This window comes from Pleurodeles waltl, chromosome 3_1, assembly GCF_031143425.1.
Source record: "Pleurodeles waltl isolate 20211129_DDA chromosome 3_1, aPleWal1.hap1.20221129, whole genome shotgun sequence".
NCBI classification, from domain to species: domain Eukaryota; kingdom Metazoa; phylum Chordata; class Amphibia; order Caudata; family Salamandridae; genus Pleurodeles; species Pleurodeles waltl.
The window spans coordinates 1,124,618,862-1,124,640,452 of NC_090440.1; the positions used below are offsets into that span (position 1 = coordinate 1,124,618,862).

General features: G+C 39.7%; 1 protein-coding gene across 1 annotated transcript in view; it reads right to left on the reverse strand.

Annotated features, from left to right (window-relative positions):
• Positions 1-1,094: 1,094 nt before the first annotated feature.
• LOC138283556 (uncharacterized) overlaps positions 1,095-21,591 on the reverse strand; it is a 239,449-nt gene continuing 218,952 nt past the window's right edge. Inside the window, exons 8-10 of the mRNA XM_069221496.1 lie at positions 16,759-16,964; positions 4,077-4,135; positions 1,095-2,707 (exon numbers count right to left, since the gene is read on the reverse strand). Coding sequence (XP_069077597.1) covers positions 2,072-2,707; positions 4,077-4,135; positions 16,759-16,964 — 901 coding nt within the window. The 3' untranslated portion in view covers positions 1,095-2,071. The remainder of the gene's footprint in view (positions 2,708-4,076; positions 4,136-16,758; positions 16,965-21,591) is intronic.

Sequence of the window (21,591 nt, forward strand, 5' to 3'; positions counted from 1 at the left end):
ATATTGTTGCCCTCCTCTTGCGAAAAAGAAGCAGCCCTAATGCAGGAAGGAAAAAAGGCTATGGCCTCTGATTAGCAACTGCTATATCCTGTGGGGCGAAGAGAAGGATCTGGAATTTCATACATACATAAAACTTGTAATAATTTGGACTTAAGTGACCTGTGTGAGAACCCAGCTACTTTTCCTACTGGATTCTATAAGTTACTAAACAAATTGTTTCTAACTAAATGCATGGAGGAGAGAATGGGCCTTAATGTTGCTAAATCCACTGTTCTCTGTTCATGCCCAAATTTGCATGTCCCTGTATTGATCCTTATCTAACCTGGGTTAATCACGTACAACATATGTTTTTTGTTAGCTAGGCTAAGACCAAACTTTGTACACTTTCGTGTTGCATTCCCCAGGCAGGGTATATGTGCGAACAATCTACCTCATGGCTCTTGTTATGGATGTTCTCCGCAAAGCACACTGCAATTTTCTCTTTTCTGTAAACACCATACCTCGCTAAGAAAACTATTTAATTTACCTTTTATGCAGGCTAATTTTAAACAATGCAAGGCTGCCATGGAATTTTTACACTCACTGTCAGTGAGGATATGTTATTCTACTGCAATGTTTGTACAACATGCTATATAATTAAGGTCTGCAATTCCTTTATTATATACTGGTTTTTTAATTACATCTAATTTATGATCATTTAATTTTAGAACATTTTTTGTTGACAATGCAGGGCTGCTATGGAATTTTCGCAGTCACTGATAAAAGTGCAGATATGTTATCTTACCACAGGCTTTGTATTATGCTCTGTAGGTCTAAGGCTTGTAGTTCTTCTATAAATTATTATTTCAATAATGTTTAATTGATGATCTGTGAATTTTAGAATATTCTTGTATGTTGCCAATGTATTATGCATGATTTTTTTTGTGTCTCTTGTATAGTCACTGGGTGACCGAATAAAGAGTATAATTGAAATTGATAGCTTAAGTTAAAGAAATGCTTAATTAATATTAAAAATAGGGTAACTAAAAAGCATTTTGGGTGCTTTATCTGGCATCAGTTAAAATATCTGTCAATACCAAGGAACATAATCAATATTTTCTTTTGAAAATGTGTGCTAGCTTTATTTGATCAAAGTACAATTGCTATTTCTTTTTTTGCAACTACACAAAACATATTCAGTTTGGAGAGTGTAAAATAGCATTTAACAAATTCAGGGTGACCTGTATTAAAGACAATTAAGCACCACAATGTAAAAGTGGGAGGGTCTTCAATGCTAGACATATACACAACCAAACAATGGTCAATATAGCTAAACTCATTATTGAGATGTAAACCCTATGAACAATGTGATATGACTTCAGTCTTTGTGAAAAGTCTTTGATTTGCAACAAAACTAATACAATGCTAATAAAGCCGTATTTTCAAACATCATAAAAGGGAGATTTTCTGTTTGTTTTTTGGTTTACGTCTCGCTCGACATCTGAAGGGTCTTCCAGATACCATATCATCAACTTTGCATTTGCACCTATGTTTTTGTGGACACATGTACTCCACTATCCTCACAAACTGACTTAAAGTAATATCCGAAATTGTAGTAAGCCATTATAATTGATTTTAGACGCGGTAATGCTAAACTGAATCTATCAAGTCCGGCTTTTGACCATTGTCTCTTCTGTCTACTAAGCCATGTTACAGGTGTGTTTACCATTAAACTAAAGCCTGGGTTCATGCAATTTTTTTTTTTGCAAACATATTTGTAATGATCATTCATTATTTATTTGCAGAATGGCAGTAATAAACCAAAGCCTGTCTATCCCCTCTGCTGTATATCCAGTGACTGTTATGCCTTTGCTATGAGGTTTCATTGCTACATGCTAATTGGCATATCTGTCTTGGAAGCACCCACAAGCAGCTGAGTTATTCAACGCACACAATGTACAACAACAATCGCAAATGCAAAAACCAAGAGGAGGTTTTTGGTTTAGGTGTTTTTTACAGTTTGGCTAACAACATTCAAATATCCATAAAAATAGCATTCACAAAAACTCTAAGACTGAATTGTTCTTGAGGGCTATTTGCACACATGCTTGGGTAAATATGGGCAGATCCTTTTTTGACATTTCCAACATGGCAGTATTTGATGGTTAAGATTATTTTTGCACAATGAACATTTCCTTGTACTCTGCCCAAGGCTGCTCTGGTTAGTTTGTTTTAGCAGTGATCTCAGGTCTTCCTGGATGGAGCTATCCGTAGCATGTTGAACGTCGATAACTTGAATCCTTAGTGGGTCCCAAACGCAGTCTTCTTCCAGACCGCTAGGAACTGATTTCATGCCACAGTTTGGGGGCACCCAGGCAGTGTCATAACCCTGTGAATGCCAACTTTTTTGCATTGGATGGTTATCCTGGTCTATCTTCTTGACTTTTCCAACGTCTACATTAAGTATCAAGACAACTTTATCTTTTGCAGCTGCCTTAAGGGGGTACCTCTGGGCCTTTTTCATATCTCTGCTAATATAAACCCCTTGACCTAACATTCCATCTGGAGAAGCCATGAATCCACTGGTGATGATTGAACGTGCTGTAGTAACAAAAGTTCCATGATACATAGTGTAGCATTTTCCAGATTCAGGTGTCTGTCCAGCATCTAGGTGAAAATCGCCTTCCTGGAATATTTCCCATCCATGGAAATCCAGAGACATCTTGGCCTGCAACATAAAATGTGTTTGAATTAATTTCATTTTTCTAGAAGCAGAACTGAAGATTGAGAGTGACACATGGTGCTTTCATTAATTATCAGTGTTTGTTTGACTGGTCTCTTTGAAGGTGCTAGTCAAGACACTATCCCTCATGCAAGTGCATCAATAGATTGCTTTATTCTCAGAATAATGCCATCCTCTCCCTTCTTAATAAGAATTATTATGAGCTGCATTAAACAACATTAAATTATTGTGGATCAACCTGTTTAAAAGCCAGTAGCCAAGATGTTGGGTCATTCTTACGTTTAGATGGTTAACTCGCACTCTTAACATTTTCTGGATATACCAAGTCTAGATTTATGGCAGATGAGTTTTGGATTGCTATCTCAAATTTTATGGGTTTGTCCTCAAATTGGCACATAACTTTCGTGGTGAGGTCTAGCATTATAATTTCTGTGCCATGAGTGTATACTTTGAGTTTCTGGTGGAATTAACAAAGGACACACGGATTTAAAAATTAGTCAGTTATCCACTGGGAGCGAAAACTGACTTTTTGAAGCATGGTCTCTTTTTCTCTTACTAGCAAAGAGAGATAACCTGCCTTCCCCACTAATAAATGTGTGCTATACAGACACAGATATTGTCCTCTGTCAAAGCTGTTTGTATGTAGGTCGACTGACTTGTAAATCTTAACTTGACAAATTTGACCCACAAGCTTTTGTTCCTCACAAACAGAGGTCTCGAGAATTCAGGTCCTCAGCATTCATGTTCAATAAATGCCATTTATAATTGATTATTTGTCTGATCATTTGGTCTAAATTAGAATAGTGGGTGACACAAGGAGAGTCATTTGTTTCCTTTGGTTAATCCTGAAACTTAGCATCTCGGTTTTAGTAATTTGCCCTCTTAAAAGAAACGTTTGATCAAGTGTCTGGGATACCCTCTTTTTTTAAAGTTTCTTCTTTAAAATCTTTTCTTTTCTGACAGTCTTGTAGGTTGAAACCATTCCTATGAATACAGAGGGCTTAAGGATATGTGTTGCTTCTGACATAAAGAGTGAATGCTCCGAAAATGGAGCACCGTATTTTTTGCTGTAAGCTTGGTATACAGGGAAACCTCCTGTTTCTGATCTTGGTGTTTTATCCAGATATCTAAAAAGTCTACTTTGGTCCTGGTAACATTGGGGGAGAATTTCAAATTAGTATCACATAGGTTAATCCAATTGAAAAACTAATTTAGTTATTCCTCTTCCCCCTGCGAGATGAAAAAAATATTGTCTATATAGCACTACCAAAGTCTTCATTACAGATGGTTTTATCTCAATGGGGCCCACAAATGTATTAGCCACTCTAGGTGCACAGGCGGCTCCCATGCTTACCTCTTTCAGCTGTTTATATAGCTCACTATCAAATGTAAAGTATTTTTCCACAGGACTACCTTCAGGCAATGAAGATTGAAAATAATGGAGCCATATGATCGCCTGTGTAAGAAAGGTATTTACAGCTTGGATCTCTATCTGAGGTGTGTTGGTATAAAGGTCCTCGATGCCCACTGTAACCAAGAGCTCCCTTTACTGGTGAAGTTCCATCCCTTCCAGACTAGAGATCATATGTCCTGTATCTCTTACATAAGAGGCAAATGTAGTAGCCAAGTGTTTAAAAAATGTGTATATATACTTAGGCAACGGCTCTGTCATGGCATGAATGGTTGACACTATGGGGCTGAGTCGGGGATCCAATTAATCTCTGTGGGTCTTGGGCTCACCATAGGTAACTGGAATTCTACAATTGGGTCAAACATTAAAACTCCTTTAAACCGATATCTCCCTGTCACAGAGTTTGCTTGCCGATTCTTATAATCCAATATTTCAAATTCTTAAAAGAGTCTAGCTAGATTTTTTGATAATGCTTGGGGAAAGACAACATGGCTTTCAATTTACTCCTCTGTGTTGCATAATAAGTTACCATCTCCCTTGTCACATGCCTTAACTGTAATATGTTAATTTCACTGTAGATTGGCCAACACCATGTTTTCTTCCAGTGAGAGGCTCTGAATAGTTTTAGGTACATTTCTCATTACTGTTTGGACCTTAGTAAAATAATGGTTTTGATGGCTCTTTTTTGCTTATTCCAGCACTCTTCACAAAAGAAAAACGTTTATTTGAAAGACACTGACATGCTTCAACTCTGTGTTCCTCGTGGCCAACTAGCAAATAATGGTGCCCCAACGGAACAAAAGAACCTTTTCTAGCTATGAAAAGCTGTAATATATTTTTTGACAACTGAGGCAGTAGGTGCACCCCATAATAACTCTGATTCCTAAAGATGTGACATTATTATTTAGATCTCACAACCATCTATTTATTGAAAAGTCAGGCAAGAATAATTTACCCGGTTGCATGGTGGACACAGGTAAACTTTCCTTGAACGTTCAGGCATTGAGTATTAACCAGCTGATATAAATCAATTCCTTTATATAAGCCAGTCAGCTATTTGAGTCATCACACTGACTACCACATCCAGTGACTCAGGTAGTTCTTGGTTTGATGCTGCAATAAGCAGCAATCAAGGTCCAAACCAGGGGTTGACGTGGTCTGGAATTTACAATTATTCATGGGATATGTTTGAGGCAATATTAGTTGCTGGAGGGATTGACAGAAATTGTCAGATCTTTGGTAATATTCAGAGCTGCTCAAATTATAAGCCAGTGTAGCCCGAAATGATGTGGAAGTTTGAATTAATAATGTGGCATGGAAAGTCAATTTGTGCAGCAATTAAGCAGGCACTGTTTCCATTAAATCAGCTTTCTGACAAGTTTAGTGCATGTAATGTTTCTTCAAGGATTCAACACAATGTACCTTTGTTGGAAAACCAACATGTTTGCGAATCTCCAAAAAATCCAAGTGCTCTCTTGAAATTAACTGTAGCTTTGAAAATAGTGGCTGTGTTGTGATCCTGAATTTATGTTTAAAGTGAAACAAAAAAACAGGATAAAGCAGAAATTATACTTTCCACATGTGTGCATCTCCAAACAGCAACAGCATAGAAGACGCTAGAGAATTCTGTAAAGGTAGGATAATGCTAATGTGGTTTTAGTGACATATAAATATTTGATTTGTTATAAATGTGTTATCACAAGTAGGACTACTGTGAATTTGCCACTTTTGGTCATTAATTATGTTACAAATGTGTATAAAACACCCTGGCTGTGGAGGTGAGCCAGAGTCCTTCTTTTTTCCTCCAGGGATGCTTCCAGTTTCCATTGTGATACTTTTATAATACAGGGATTTTGTCCACTCTCTGATGATCATTGACTGATAGTTATTATGATTTCTGATTTCTGATGCTGCATTCATGTCTTCGTGGCATTTAACCTTTGTTCTGTACTGCCTGATCAATAAGATTTTTAAGTATATCCTTTAACTTTCCCTTAGTCTCAAACTCAATTATTGAGTGTAGCTAGTTATTATTTACCTCAACTAAATTGCTGAGCGTGATGTTGAGGTGGGTTGTGATTCATCGCAAGATTGTGTCCTGAAGCCAAGCCGCCTCAGGTGAATTTTGGGGTCGTCTAAATATCCGGGAGCAGTAGAATATTGGAGTTTGGATCCAACAAATGTTTGGTAGCAAAGGATGGTTATGTAAGAGCACCTCTTTTCCTTAGGGGCCCGCAAACAGTTTCCAAGATATTCTCAGTCTGAGAGAGAAAGTCGATTTTGAAACTTTGCCAAAAATCCTGGTGTCTGAGAATCCTAAGAAGGGACTAGCTGAGCATTCCTGAACAATTTGGAGTGTATGTATGAACAGGGAAAACAGATTTTGTGAGTGCTCATTGAAACATGGTTCTGTGATATGGATATCTGCTGTTTGTGTGAATTGTTTTGCTACTCTGTGATGACTTTGAATTCAGATGGTGTATTGCTCACTGTTGTGATGATGTATGTTTCATATTTGTAAACAAATCTTATTCAATTGATTCTTTTGGTTTGATCTTATTGTCAATTTCTTTGAAATCAAGATCTCAAGATATTGGTTACTTGCCTGTAATTGTGGTGTGCAATGTGAGGTACCACATAGGGATTCTGAACTAACCAGTTTTTCTGTAGGTGGAGTGCTTAATTTGGCTTACTGTATCTTCCTCCTGAGTGCATGAGAGAGAGCACTATCGCTGGAGTAGATTGCAGTATTACAGGCACCTGCCTAGATTGAATTATATTTACAGGGCCTTTCTGTGATTCGCTTTACTATTTTGAATCCTTGTTTCTCCTACTTCTAAAGATTCAAGGTTTGCAATTGAGTTGTCTTACTTGATTCACTGATTTTTATTTACTTTATTGGGTAAACAAATAAGGCTTTATTGAGGTATAAAGTTTACAAGTGGTTTTACAATTGTTTTCCTGTTCACAAAAAAGTCACGCTGTGATTGGTGAGTCAGGCAGAAAGCTTCACTGGGGTTTGTTGGTGAGAAGACACCACAAAGCACTGCGCTGATTCTTTGTGTGCTCACTTAGTCGCACTGTGACAGGTGGGCGTTTGACACACTTGTGCTGATTGGTTGTTGTTTTGTAGCTCCTTTATTGTGATTTTGGGTTTGTTTTGAGTGAGAATAATGGGAAGTTATCTAGTAAAGCCTAAGACTACTCTAGCACCTAGGGAGAGTCAGAAATTACCAGTAGAAGGAATTCTAGCCTATGAGAGGATGAAGGAGGTTGGGTACTATGTTTACCTGGATTTAAGACTGGAACAAATACAGTGCATTCGATGAAGTTTTACAGTGAGAGCTCTAATTAAAAATTTAGAAGGTAATTTTAACACTAGAAAGATGCATTTCTTGAGATAAACCATTTATAACATGAATTCGATGGCCTGACCTACACAGTTTGAGGCACATAATTAATGGATTTCCATGGCAACATAAAAATGGAGAAAGAAAGCGACAGAGCACGTGAAAAGCTAACTTAAGCATTGGCTTGCAAGCAAAATGTATCGATAGGCAAAGAGTTGAAGAAACGGTATGATGAATGTGTAAAGACCTTACATGCTGTAGTTAATGAGAATGATGTCAAAGGTGACTTACAATGCTGAAGAAATTAGATATCTGATTAAAGATAAATTTAGGTGTGCAAATGATGCACATGATAATTTAGAAGAGTTAGTTGACTTAGAGGTTGACATCAACAAAATAAAAAATGTGAAACACAATTATAAAATTGACCTGACTCATGTTGAAATTAAAGAAATGGACTTGATTATGCTGAGAGCTCATATTAAAGATTTAAATAAAACCGCCAGAGAATTGGGTGATTTAAGGAAATATTGAAAAAGATGGAAAAGAAGGACAACAAGTAAAAATAATTCAAAGAGAACTAAAGGTGGGGTAAGAGGTATGCCGTTCTACGGGCTCAGGCTATATGCCGGGAATCGAGACCAAGCCATTTTTAAAAAGAACAACACTTCTGTGCTTATAAAATCATGGCTGAAATTTCAGGCCCTGACTACGTGCTTTCTTGAAACCGTACTAATATTACAGGGAGGAAATTATTATAATTAACCATCACATTGGCTACAGTCAATTGTGCCCTGAAAAGGTCCCACTGTTTGATGAGGTACACAAATTGACATATGTTTTCCAGGTATTGTGGAAGGAGTTGGATTCATTATTTGAAAATATGCTTCTTGAGATTTATACGCTGGAGTGTAAATCTGTAGCTGAATGGTCGACACAAGAACAGGGTTTTAGAATTAGTTCTATTAATACATCAGCTGCAGAGGTAGTAGACAAATATAAAGTCATAACTATTTGAGGAAATGAATTCCAGAAAAGGATATAAAATGGTATAAAGTTTTGAGAACCTCACAAGAGTCGATAGAGTCAGTGCATTCTTTTTACGAAAACATAATGCATATTTATCAGAAACACAGCAGAGTCGGAAAATAGAAAAATGGGGTAAATGGCTTTGTATGTACCTTTGTGTCAGAGTTAAGACCAGAAATTAATAGTCTTTTGAACAGAGTGAATCGTGTTGGCACATAAAGAGCATAGATAAAATTTTGATGCTGGAAAAAAATAATAGCGAGCGGCCGAAACAAAGGATCCTCCTCCTCCCCTTCATCTTCGCACCCAAAGACATCATCTGCGGCATTCCCCAGGGCTCCTCCCTCAGCTCCACCCTCTTTACCACCTACATGACTCCACTGGCTGACATTGCACGCACCCAAGGCTTTAATATCATCTCCTACGCCGATGACACCCAGCTCGTCCTATCCTTCACTCACGACACCTCCACCACACAAATGAACTTCCAAAACACCATGACCGAAGTCGCCACCTGGATGAGGACTAACTGCCTCAAGCTAAATTCAGGCAAGACAGATATCATAATCTTTGGGAACATCTCCAGCCACCTCGAATACAGCAACACACTCTATGCCAGAAACACAAAGCAGCTCTTGAATAAAATGTAAGAAGCCAACGATGGGAAATGGAATAAACATGAGGGTTGAAATGATGAAAAAGAGTACAGCTTCTCACTTCTGTTGGAAGATTGGGTATTGGAGGAGGGAATGCTGACAGAATGCTAACTGAATTCAAAGGGAATATGTTTTACAAGTGCAGAAAAATGTGTTGAATATCAAACTTATTAGCAGAATATGCAAAATCAGAAATCATTCAAATATTGATACCTTCACCTCCAGTAGTGCAGTAAAACATGAGGACTAAAATGACCTATACTGCAGAGTATCAGCAGAATCCATTGTTTCTGAATGATAAGTTGGCAGGGGGCAGTTCACAATGACAGTAACTGAAAGGGGGGTAGGGGGAGATTGCATACTTGGAGAAGACTTGAGGTAAACCAGATTGGCCCATATATTGATAGAGAATTTAAGGGCCATTCTGTTTAATTTCTGATTAATGCAGGGGCTGCCAATCTACAGTTTGCTCTGTGGAAGTCCCAGATATGCGCCTTCTGAGAAGAGAAGTCTACGTTTTAGGGATCAGTAATAAACTGTTGACCAGGTTTCAGCAGAAGTTCCAGTTGAAATTGGACAGATGGAGAATAAACACTGATTTAGTTTGTGTGACTCAAACCCTTTGAACTTGTTGAGAACAGACTTGCTCTGCAAACTGAATTGTGTGATTTATTGCATGCCAGATGGTGTTGCAGCTGTTGGGAATGAGTATTTAGTGTTCAAGATTATACTCAAGATTCAAAAGTCCAGTTATTCTCAGTTTTAGCAAAAGATGATCTGCCTCTGGATTCAAGACATACTGTCAAAGTTAAGTTGCAGGTTTTTTCTGGAAAGGAAACTGGATAGATAAAAGGAGCAAAGGCAGAAAAAATAAAGATCAAACCTGATGCAATATTTTCAAGAAGTAGACAGTATAATTTTACCAAAGAAGCTGAAGAGGGAATAAAGCCAGTAAATGAGAAAAACGATTGAACAGTGAGTTCTTTGAGAAGTACTTGATAGTCCTTGCAATTCTCCTGTGATTGGAATTATTGAATGGAAAGTGGAGAATCCTACAGGATCTTCGCAATTTTAACAAGATAGTGATTCCATATTGTCCAGTTGTACAGAACCCAGGAATTATTTTGTTTCAAATTCCACCTGAGGTTGAATGGTATACAGTCGCTGACTTATGACAAGTGCTTTTTTCAGTTCCTTTACTTGAGGGGTCACAGTTCCTCTTCACATTTCAAATTTTGAATAAAGTTGTGTGGTGTAGGATCCCACAGGGGTATACTGAAGTCCATCAATATTCCCCCAAATGTTGAAGAAAGATCTAGAGAATCTGAGGTAGCCAGGAAATCCAGTTTTGGTCCAGTATATAGATGACCTGCTTTCTGCATCAAAAGCAAAGGAAGACTTTAAACAATATACAACTGCCCTGTTAAATTGTGTAGCTAAGAATAGACATACTGTTTCCCCTGTAAATATGCAGTACTGCAAAAAGGAGGGTATATACAGTACTGTGGACACCACATTGAAAAATATGTGAGGATAGTCCAAATTGAACATGTTTCTATAGTTCAAAAAATGATTCTTCTGACCACTAGAGGGTGGTTCCGGTGTTACTGGCTTCAGTCGTCAGTGGATTCCAAACTTTTTCTTGATTGAAAAACCTTCAGCAAGGTTGACCTGCAGTGATGTTCAAGATCTGGTATCACTTGATGATAAATACTCTGATGCATTTGAGACCTTGAAAGAGAGTTTGTGTTGTTCGCCCACACAGGAGATGTTTAATTACATAAAAAAGTAACACTTTTCTTATTTTGTTATGATGTGTTTGTGAATACTGAACAAAAATATATTTTACTGGACTCTGTGTTGTATCCGATGTGCAGATATCTCCACAATACCGCACATGCCGAATGGGATAGACTTATCAGAATATATAAGAAATACTGAGAAAACACAACATTTAGGAATGTTGCTGATGGTGTTTGCTCTCAATGTTTAGTATGTCCGTTGAATAATCAGGGATGGAAGACTCAAACCTTGAGTCATACTGGAAGAGCAAGGGGCCCAATTATGAGACTCTAAGCAGATTTTATCAAGATGCCAAATCACAATGGTCTGAAGTACATCTTAGTCATTAACTACTTGTTTTCTAAATGGATTGAGTCCTATCACACTCTGAGAGCAGATAGCCTTACAGTTGTGAAATTGTTGTTGAGGGAGTTAATACCTTGATTTGGCCTCCCTACTTCGATTGACACAGATCGTGGAACTCATTTAAAAAACAAGATTCTACAAATTATTTGTGAAGCATTAAAAAAAAACAAAGATTTAATTATGGTTATCAACCTCAGTTAGTCAGTTATTGTGGTGGGGAGGGCAAATTGTACTCTCAAGAACAAACTGGCAAAATTTGTGCTTCATCAGGGCTAAAGTGGCCATAATGTGCATCTTACACTGATCGACATGAGAATTGCTCCTGACAGGAAAACTGGTTTATCGCCTCAGGAGATTTTCATGGGCCAAGCAGTGAGGCTTGCATATGTTCCATTAGCTGCACTTGTTTCAATAAATTATGACGTCATACTAGATTATCACAAGAGTCTGCCTGATATGGTGAAATATGTCTCTCATCAGGTGAATGTGGCAACAGAATACTCAAGGGATACTGTGCGTCATAACTTGAAACCTGGGGATTTTGTTAGTCTGCAAACATGTGGGAAAAAGCTGCTTAGAGAAGAGCGAGAAAGTTTGAATTACAACTTAACGAAAGTTCTGATGAAGACCCTGAAAATTTTGAAATCCAGTTTCAAAGCAGAGATCATAGTGAAGAGATTTTGCAGTGCAAATGAGAAAAGCATGAATGGCATCAATAAGATGTAGAGTCTGAGCTGACCAAAGAAGAGTGGCAGTTAAAGATTAAAGCTACAACAACCCCAAAGGAAGTAATAAGTAAACAAAGCAAACAAAAATGAGGATGACCTAAGGTCAAGTTCAAGTGTAAGCACAAGCTTGAACTCTGGTGTCAGTGAAAAGAGACTGTGAAAAAGGCTGTTGTTTAAGAAATAAGAGCTGAGGGAGATATTCCAAGAAAGAGAACATGTAGAAAAAATCATTGTGAGCTAACTGAAAACTTTGGGAGATACAGAAACTAGTGGTAGTGAGCTTCAATTTGCCAAATAATCGACAAGAAGAAGAGTGCCAAAAATAAAGTATGCTTTGCCTGAATGGATGCCTCTTGCTACTGTGTCTGAAGAAGAAGAAGCAAAGGAGGTGAAAGATTTTGACTCATTTGTGAATTACTGCCAGTACTGGTATGAAACAAAACCTTGGAGTGAAATCGAAATGGAGGGATAACTACACTGAATGAGGAAAGAGACTGTTGATAGAAATATCTGGAACTGTGAGTCAATAAAAGGCAAAGGGGACATTGAACAAACTAAAAATCACAAAGTAAAGATTTATGAACTTCTGAAAGAATTATGAACTGTTGAGCCCAATTTTTTTTTGGGGTTTATTGTTTTAACAAAATAAGAGGAGAATAAGAAAATATTTTTTTTAGAAAGAAAGTTTTTGTTATTTTGGTTTTTGGTTCCACAATAGTTATTTTCTGTCTCAATCTGAAGATGGGAAACAGCATATGCAGTAAAATTGTAGGAACTATAATGTCAATAACAATTGTAGTACTTTTAGACCTGTTATAGTGCCTACTATTTCAGAGGGGATATGTTTTAAAAAAAGAGAAAATAGCAGATAACCAAGACAGAAATAGACATAATAGTAGTAGTGATTTTTAAGAAAACAGTTATACTTGAATGATATAAGAAAATATAGCTGTAACTAAAGTTGAGAATTTGAGAACTGTTTTATCTGCTCCTTACTTTTTAATTCTGTTGGAAAGGGTGTCAGGTACACACAGTAACCACTTTCATATAATTTATCTTGCAACATGTTAGGAGCCATAAATATGAACTGCTTTTTCTTTTCATGACTGATTTTATTGTGCCCACTTAAACACCTAAATGTCATTTTTTACAAATAATTCTAAGCAGAGGAGCTGCTGCGTTCTGAATCCTCTGCAACTTTTCTGACATCCCTTGCTGCAAGCCCAAATAAAGGGCATTGCTAGACGTGAAAAAAACAGGGAAACAATAACAGTTTTCCCAAGGTCATAAGGAATAAAAGGTAAGATCTTCTTTAGTGTCTTTAGGAGAAAGAAGCAAGCCGACACAAGCCGGTTGGTCTGGGCCATAAGGTGAGTTTGTAATCAAACATGATTCCCAGATTTCTCACCTTTGAGACCTTGTGTTTGTCCCACACAGCAGCATTTCACAGTTTTCTGATTGGATGAGTTTTATCCTTCCACTGATGATGCTAGGAAACTACTTTTTCTTTTGCCCATTTTTCTAGCATTCAACTTATAACACTTGATGGGATTGCATCTGTTGTTCCCTTTCTTCTGTGCCTTTCTGTGTCTGCCTTTCCCTTTCTCTCTCTCTCTTTGTATCCTCACTGGGCATCCTCATTGTGTTGCCTCATAGTGCCACCCTCCCCCCTGTGTCTCAGTGCCCAGCCTCCATGCTGTTTCCCCTGTGTCTCTCTTCCCCAGGTGCCTTCTTTTTCCATGGTTCTACTGTACTTCTGCTTGCTCCCCTACTCCACTGCATGTACCATTTAATGGTACCCTCTCATCTCTGCCTACCTCACGGGACATCACAGCCACGCTGTCACTTGCTTATATTTAATAATTCATATTTATATAGCACATGACATTACTAGAGTGCCTTGTCATAGTTGGACTCTCACTCTTAGGCAAGACTGCTGGTTTAATGATGACAGCACATTTGTTTGTAGGCAACTAGGCCACTTCTACAACAAGTCACAGCTGTTGACCCAACCCTCCCGGCTTCCAAGCAGTACCTCACCAAAAACACAAACAGTAAAAGGTGATGTCTGGCAGCCTCACGCATGGGCTCTAGAATGAACATCTCAGGGGAGTGGTGGTGGAACGGAAGTTACCCTATTCTCATGTTAGTGACAAGTCTCAGTTACACACAGGCAGTGAAAGAGATGCAGGAAAGTTTTTAATAGGTTTTTTGGAGGGACTGTAATCTACGATAAAATGCATGAGCTGCAATGATTAGAATAACAAACAATAAAAGAAGCAGAATTGTGAAGATAAGTCGTGAATACAAAACCCCCCACCATCTTGCAATAAGCATGAAATGTAAAATCCCTAGCATAAAAAACCTAGTGCCAGATGTACTAAAAATCTGGATTGCGAGTCGCAAATTGCGAGTCGCAATCCAGAATGTAGGATGGTGTCCCTGACACCATCTGCGACTTGCAAGGGGGTCGCAAAGGACCACCTCATTTATATTAATGAGGTGGGTCGCAATTTGCGGCCCCCTTGCGAGTGGCGTCACTCACAGGGATGGTGGCCTGCTGGAGACAGCAGACCACCATGTCTGTGACTGCTTTTAAATCAAGCAGTTGTTTTTTTTGTAATGCAGCCCGTTTTCCTTAAAGGAAAATGAGATGCATTACAAAATGAAAACATGAAATGTTTTTGTTTAATTTTTTCAAAGCAGGCAGTGGTCCACCGGACCACTGCCTGCTCTGAAAAAATGTTCTTCATGCCATTCACAAAGGGGAAGGGGTCCCATGGGGACCCCTTCCCTTTTGCGAATGGGTTACCACCAGTGTGACACTGGTGGTAACTGCGATTGCTTTGCGACCGCGTTTGCGGTCACAAAACAATAAAGCATCGCGCTGCGACTCGCAATTAGGAAGGAGAACACCCCTTCCTAATTGTAACCAGGTTACTGAATCGCAAAACGGGGATTGGGCATCACGATGTGCTTTTTGCACGTCGCAAACAGCGAAATTCGCTGTTTGCGACATGCAAAACGTTTTGTTCATCTGGCCCTTAATCTCTAACCTAACGAGAGTGAGGTATGATAAACCTAATCCGCCAGTACCATGTCCATGAGAAGTGTCCCCCAACCCTTGTTACTTTGGAATGAGGTCTCTAGGTCAGAGTCCGTGGTGCGTACAGGTAGTGTGCTGCAGCGAGGTGACGTGAAGCATAGACAACATCTGGAAGGAATCCCTCTGATAATCTTGTCTGTGTAAGGTGTATTTATACAGATCATGTATGTAGGACCCCTGACGCAGGTATGTTCCCAAACAATTGATAAGGAGGCAGACTTGTGGTGACAATTATGTAAACAATGCCCAACAAGTGTACATTATGTCCCTGTCACACGTAGGTGAGAAAGGGACATGATGTGACTACCTACTTGCATCACTTGATTATGATGCTGATAATGACGCCTTCACAGACTGACACTGATAACTTAAGGCATAACTATAAACAATGGCAGCCATCTTAAAATAAATAATAATATAAATGGACTAAAACAGAGCAGGCTAGGCGGGGGCACACAGGCCTGCAAGTCGAAGGGCTAAGCTAATCTCCTGAATCCCAATAAAAACTAAATAGGATTCACTACACCCTACCCATTTCCGGAACAAGGATAATAATACACCATAGAGGGTGCTATAAATTCTCTGGGCTAAAATCATGCTAAAATCTAATTAAAAACTATGCTAAAAAAATATAAAGAGATAAAATGTCGACCATGACAAGCACAGCAGGCCAAATACGAATCAAATTATTAAGGCAATTTGGCATTAAACTTTAAAACTTTTGAATAAAGCCAATGGTCAAATTATTTAACAATAATCATCCTATTGAAGAATGTTTCTGAAGTCATTGAAAGGGAGCGAATCCAGGAATGACTCCACATAGTCAGATGTCCAATCGATCACCGGATTGGCAGACGTATCCATGGAGCAGAAGTGCACAGAAGCCTTGAGCACAGGATCACCTGCAAAGGCAGCACCATCCATTGTGCCTGGTGGAGCCAAATAGTTCACAAGAGGTGGCTCATATGTGGCCTTGTGAATCAACTGCAGTCTCATGGGGCATGGCCATTAATGAACCCTCATTGGGAACATCAGCAGTTCTTTGTCCACAGGAGGCACTGGCTGAATAGTCTGACACACTAAAGGTAGACACTCGAAGAGGTACCGGGTGCAATGAAAGACAGGTTGCACACACCATAGGACTGGTCGGAATGACAGTGACCAATCATGCTCCAATTCCTTCAGCAACAAAGCACCAAAGAACTTCACCATGTGATCACGGCACAGCTGGGCTGGTGGTAGTAGTTCCATCATTCCACTTAGCTGAGAAGGCAGAACCATTGCGCATTAGGAACAGCAGCATCCCACCAATTCACACAAAAGCTGCCAGACACACTTGAAAAGAGTCAGTCCCATCTGGAATTGGTACTGCCGAAATGTTTACAAGGGACAAGTCTCTTCGGACCTTATGTGAAGAGAGATATGGTGTTAGAACTTCATCCACTGGTTCGACAAAAGAGCGTTTAGTAAGATAACAACCATTTATCAAGAGAAAAAAAACAGTCACAAAACCAGTCCATAACAGAAAGGCAAATAATGTCACAAAGATCCACAGATAATAACATGGATAAACCAAATAGTTATTTTAAAGCCATGTGTACAGCTTACGTGTCTTTGAAACTGTTTCAGTTGCAGATGTAGTTGAAGTTGTAGAAAAGTCATCAATGTCGATGAAATAACCCGAAGCACTCTCTGTGAGCACAGGAGCTGGTACATTACTGTTGGATAGATCCACTTTGTATGGAGGTTCATAGTAGACTGTGTCGTCCATTTGCGTTGCATTGGAGTAAAAGACAGCCACATCTTGGACAGTTCTTGTCAGTGAAGTGGTAACAATAATCAGTAGAAGCTCATTCTCCACCCTCCCCATGCTCAAGGAAGCATTTCTAGCATTGTTGTACATGTGTATCCAGAAGTGTTGCTATTTTTTCTTTGAAGAAGTATGGCCTGTTGGGTAGTGAGAGGGGACCAGGGACTACCCATGGGACCTCTTGGTCTCCTGTGCATAATCGACTACACAGTGCAATTTGATGTTGTCGTTGGAGACAAATTTGTTCCCTTTGGAACCTGGCAGCAGTGTTAGGATGACAGTTCTGGTGCCTTGTGTTCCCAGGACTGGAACTGGTGCTCTGTAAGATGGGCTGAATTCCTTCTTCACAGTAATCTTCTCACAAACCAGATCCCCAACTTTAGGAATCCAGCCTATGGAAGTTGTTGACAAATCCCTTATTCCTAAATTGGCAGCACTGGCTGATGAATTATCATCACAAAATTGCTGAAGCTACTGTAAGACAGTGAGACATTCATTTATGTCAAAAGGTATGTATGCTGCCACCATACCAGGGCCATCTAGATCTAGGACATATGTTGGTGTCCCAAAGAGGACCTTGTAAGGAGTGTGTCTTCCCAAGGACCATCTTGGCAGATTATTCTGTGCTCTCTGGACCCCACATAGGTGATGAAGGCAACCGCTGCCTGAACCTAATACTCTAGCTGTTAAGGATTGCTTTAGGTCACGATTCCTCCGCTCCATAACAGAATTACCCTCAGGATGATACGAAGAAGAGTAATGAAGTTCAACACCCATCGTCCTCATGGTGTACCTGAATGCCCTAGAGGCAAAAGCAGGGCCCTTGTCCGAGTGGAATGCTGCAACCACATATGTACCAGTAAAGACCAGCAAGTCTTTTACAAGCGTTCAAGGGTCAGCCGACCATGTGGCCATACCCACAGGAATGTAGAACAAGAATCAACAGTGACTAAGATGTATTTGAATGCACCATCAGGGTTTAGGTGACCACAGTGGTCCAGGTACCCACTTTGTAGTGGCCTGTTTGACACCAAGAGGGATGTCTGCGGTGGGCATTTGATGTTTGAGCCTTTATTAGCTGCCATATGTCACAGCAAAGAACATATTACTTGGTCTGTTTGTGTAGAACTGGCCACCAGAAGCATTTCTGTACAAGTGATATTGTGGCCGTGACACCAGCGTGAGCAGATGCAACACCCTCATGCACTGATTTAATGAGATCTAATCTCTGGTTCTGGTTGGTGATCACTCGATCTCCCACCTCAGGAATTGTCACAAAGGCATCATTCTGTGCACTGATATGGTAGAGGCTTGCCTTCAGTAGAAGCTTTCACAGCAGCCTGAATTTCATTATCCCATCCTGTGTGAAATGAGTCACTGCAGCAACAGAAGCCGTTGCTACTATGGATTTGGCCACTTCATCAGCCAAAGTGTTTTCAATAACGTGTACTCCTACACGTTGGTGGCCCAGTGTACGTATTACATGAGCATCCAGTAGCTTATCCTTAAGATCTGCCACCCTCCCCCACAGAGTTCTGTGTTGTACTGCTATCTGTATTTAACAACCAGCTCCATCTTAACCACTGACTCTATTTTTCCGTGCACAGCTTGTTAAACTGTTTTCGCTCTTTTCACCAGGGAAAGGAGCAAAACATGGGGGAGCCCTGCAGATAAGCAGATACCAGACTGATTATGTTTATGATAGACCAGGGTACAGCTCTGTCTTGGAAAAACACTGTGAGAGTTGACCAGTCTGATGCGTGTTTTCTCAACATTGACCTGACATAACCAACAAGTGAATTTTACAATGTACTTAAAGGGAGGGGGTTTCTAGAATCTTCCTCTTAAGTTTGTTTGAAGTATATAAGGTGGGAAAGCTTGATAACTGGGAGAAGAAGGAACTCCTCTGGGAAGGGAATCTTTTCCCAGAAAATAATCCCATTGCCGGTAGTATCCCTCCTGTTTCGGTTGTCCAGGGTTCCACGACCTCAAGTTGGCAGACAAAGGGATGATGTCAGTGTCAAGCCCCATGGTGATGCATTTTATATTCTTATTTTTTGCTTTGCGGTGTACATGCATGAATACGTAGTCACTATATATATAAAATATATATTCATTGTTGAAGTATTGCATTTTCTTTGTTTCTGTGATCATTATTATTCTACTGCTGTGATTATTTTTAGAATTGCACGTGTGTTTCTGCATTTGAAATAAAAGTTCATGTTATTCTTTTTGTTTATGAAACTTGGGAAGTGCCTTAATAAATTCATTACTCAGACTAAGAGTGCTGCATTTTTTGCATTTCTTTCATTTCGTTTCCTCTCAGTCTGAAGCAGAGCAGGACAAATGTTTAATGGTGTTCCTCTTTGAGTCTCTTAACCTGTTCAACCTCCAATGATTTAGATAATCATTGTAGGACTGGACACAATAGTACGAACCCCACACAATCAATGTGAGCTGTTCTGGATACGTATGTTCCATTGACAAGATAAGAGCGTTACGCTCAGCCAACTGTATTGTGCAGTCACCAGGGTCTTTGTGTAGGTATTCTGAGGGAATACACCATCCTTCATCACTCCGTTAATGGCTACGCAAGTGGCTGAGTACTGATGTTTTGTACCTACAGCTAGTTGTGCTGAACCATCAGTGTAGATGACAGTGTGGTTATCAGTCAAGTGGCAAGATGTTAAGAAGTGCAGGGTACTCCTGTTCGTAGTGGAGAAATTCTTGTGTTTGAAGTTTTGGGTCAAAGATGTAATCAACATTAATGGCAGTCAGGGACGTTGCCCATTGAATCCAGCATGGATGTAATGCTTTAGCATTAAGAATGCTTGCTTTGGTGACAGCCTCTGAGGGTGGCACCGGGTTAACAACAATAATGCGTTTCCCTTGAACAAGTGGCCTCTCCTTGATGACAGCAGTCAGAACTTTTTCTGTGAGCGTAAAGCGTTGTTCTACATTTGAGTATAAATGTGATTTATATTCTATGGGCTCTGTGTCCCCTCATTAAAGGGGACATAGGTGAACCCAGCGGCACCAGAAATTATCTGACGACCACATTTGTTTTGTTGTCACGTGTGTCTAAGTGTTTTGCTTTTAGCAAGTCTTACTGCAATCCTCTAAGGATGCATGTGTGTTCAACAGTCCAGTGTTTGCTTGAGAAATCTGGACGAATCATATCACGCAGTGGTTTGATGCATTGTGCATATTCTGGAATGTAAGTTCTGCCAAAGTTAAAGAAACGAAGTAAAGACTGCAGTTTCTTGATAGTGTTTGATGGTTGCAGTTGAGCAAATTTTTCTAAAAAGTGCGGGGCCAGGCTCTTGCCCTCATTGGATAGCTTGTATCCAAGGAACGATACCCTGAGAAAGGCTATTTTTGTTTTCCTAAAATTTAATTTATAGCCAAGGGCTGCAAATCCTAAAACTATCAGATCAACCCAGGCAAGATGAATGCTGAGGTCATCATCTGTGAGATAGATGTCATCCACATAGAACAGTGCCTTAGGATCAATATCATGCAATATTGATGCTACACGGGCAGAAACAACCCCTCGCTGTTCTTATAGCTCCTGGGCAGGCAGCAAAATTATTTTTGTGAGCCAAATGAGAATGCACTCTGATCTCAACTTTCTTGCACTAAGTTTTGGCAGAAACAAATGCTGGAAATATCCATGGTTGTCTTGAATTTTTTACACACTATATTGTTAACTAGTGCGGTGCTGTGTGCATTTTGAATTGCGTATGTACGTGTATAGTTGTTCAAGTGTCTGTAATCTAAAACTATTCTATATGAATGGTCTGGTTTTGCAACGGGGAATAACAGAGACACAGGGCTCTATTACTCCCTGGTACTCCCTGGTACTCGAGCTGAGTGAGGATCTCTCTCACTGGAGCTAGCCTTGTGTTTAACACAATATTTGGACGGGTGGAGGCCTGATAGGTATTACATGGTTGGGGGAATCTCTATCCCACCCTATGTGGTTGCGGTATAGCGCACCAAAACCCAGTCAATGGTGTAGGCTTCTTTTACCGCTTCCAGAACAAGATCAGAGAAAGAAGACAAAATGACATCTACCCCATGTGTAAGCTTACGGACATGTTCAGAGGCCAGTCTTTTCCCTCCAATAGGATATCACAATTAAGTTCTTCCCAAATATTACACTAATGTTGAGCTCTATGTCTACCTCAATTTGGATATTTAAATGACAGACCATGTCGCTCGGGAGAATGCGCCTGTTCGCAGTCTCAACTGCAAAAAAGCTGTTAGTTGTTGTCACATTCCGATGATCTTTCAGACTCTGGCGACATATTGTGACTTTTGCCATCCTGTCCAATAGGGTCACTGTCCACATCTCTTCTTCAGCAAAGTTCTCAAGTTTGCTGGCATGTTCAATTGAAATGGCTGCCACCTTTTTCTTTTTAAATGGTTGCTTTTGTTATGGGGATTTGTCTTCTTTCTTGTCTAAAGTCCGCTGTAAGTCTTTGTTCTATTTGACGTAGTCAGGACGCTGCTCTGACCAGCCCACTCTCACACTACGTCTATCCGGAGTGTCCTGAAAGGAACCAGAGGGACATGACTCAGTATATATGTCAGGAGCCTTTAAAGTGCCTCTATTTCAGAGATTATGG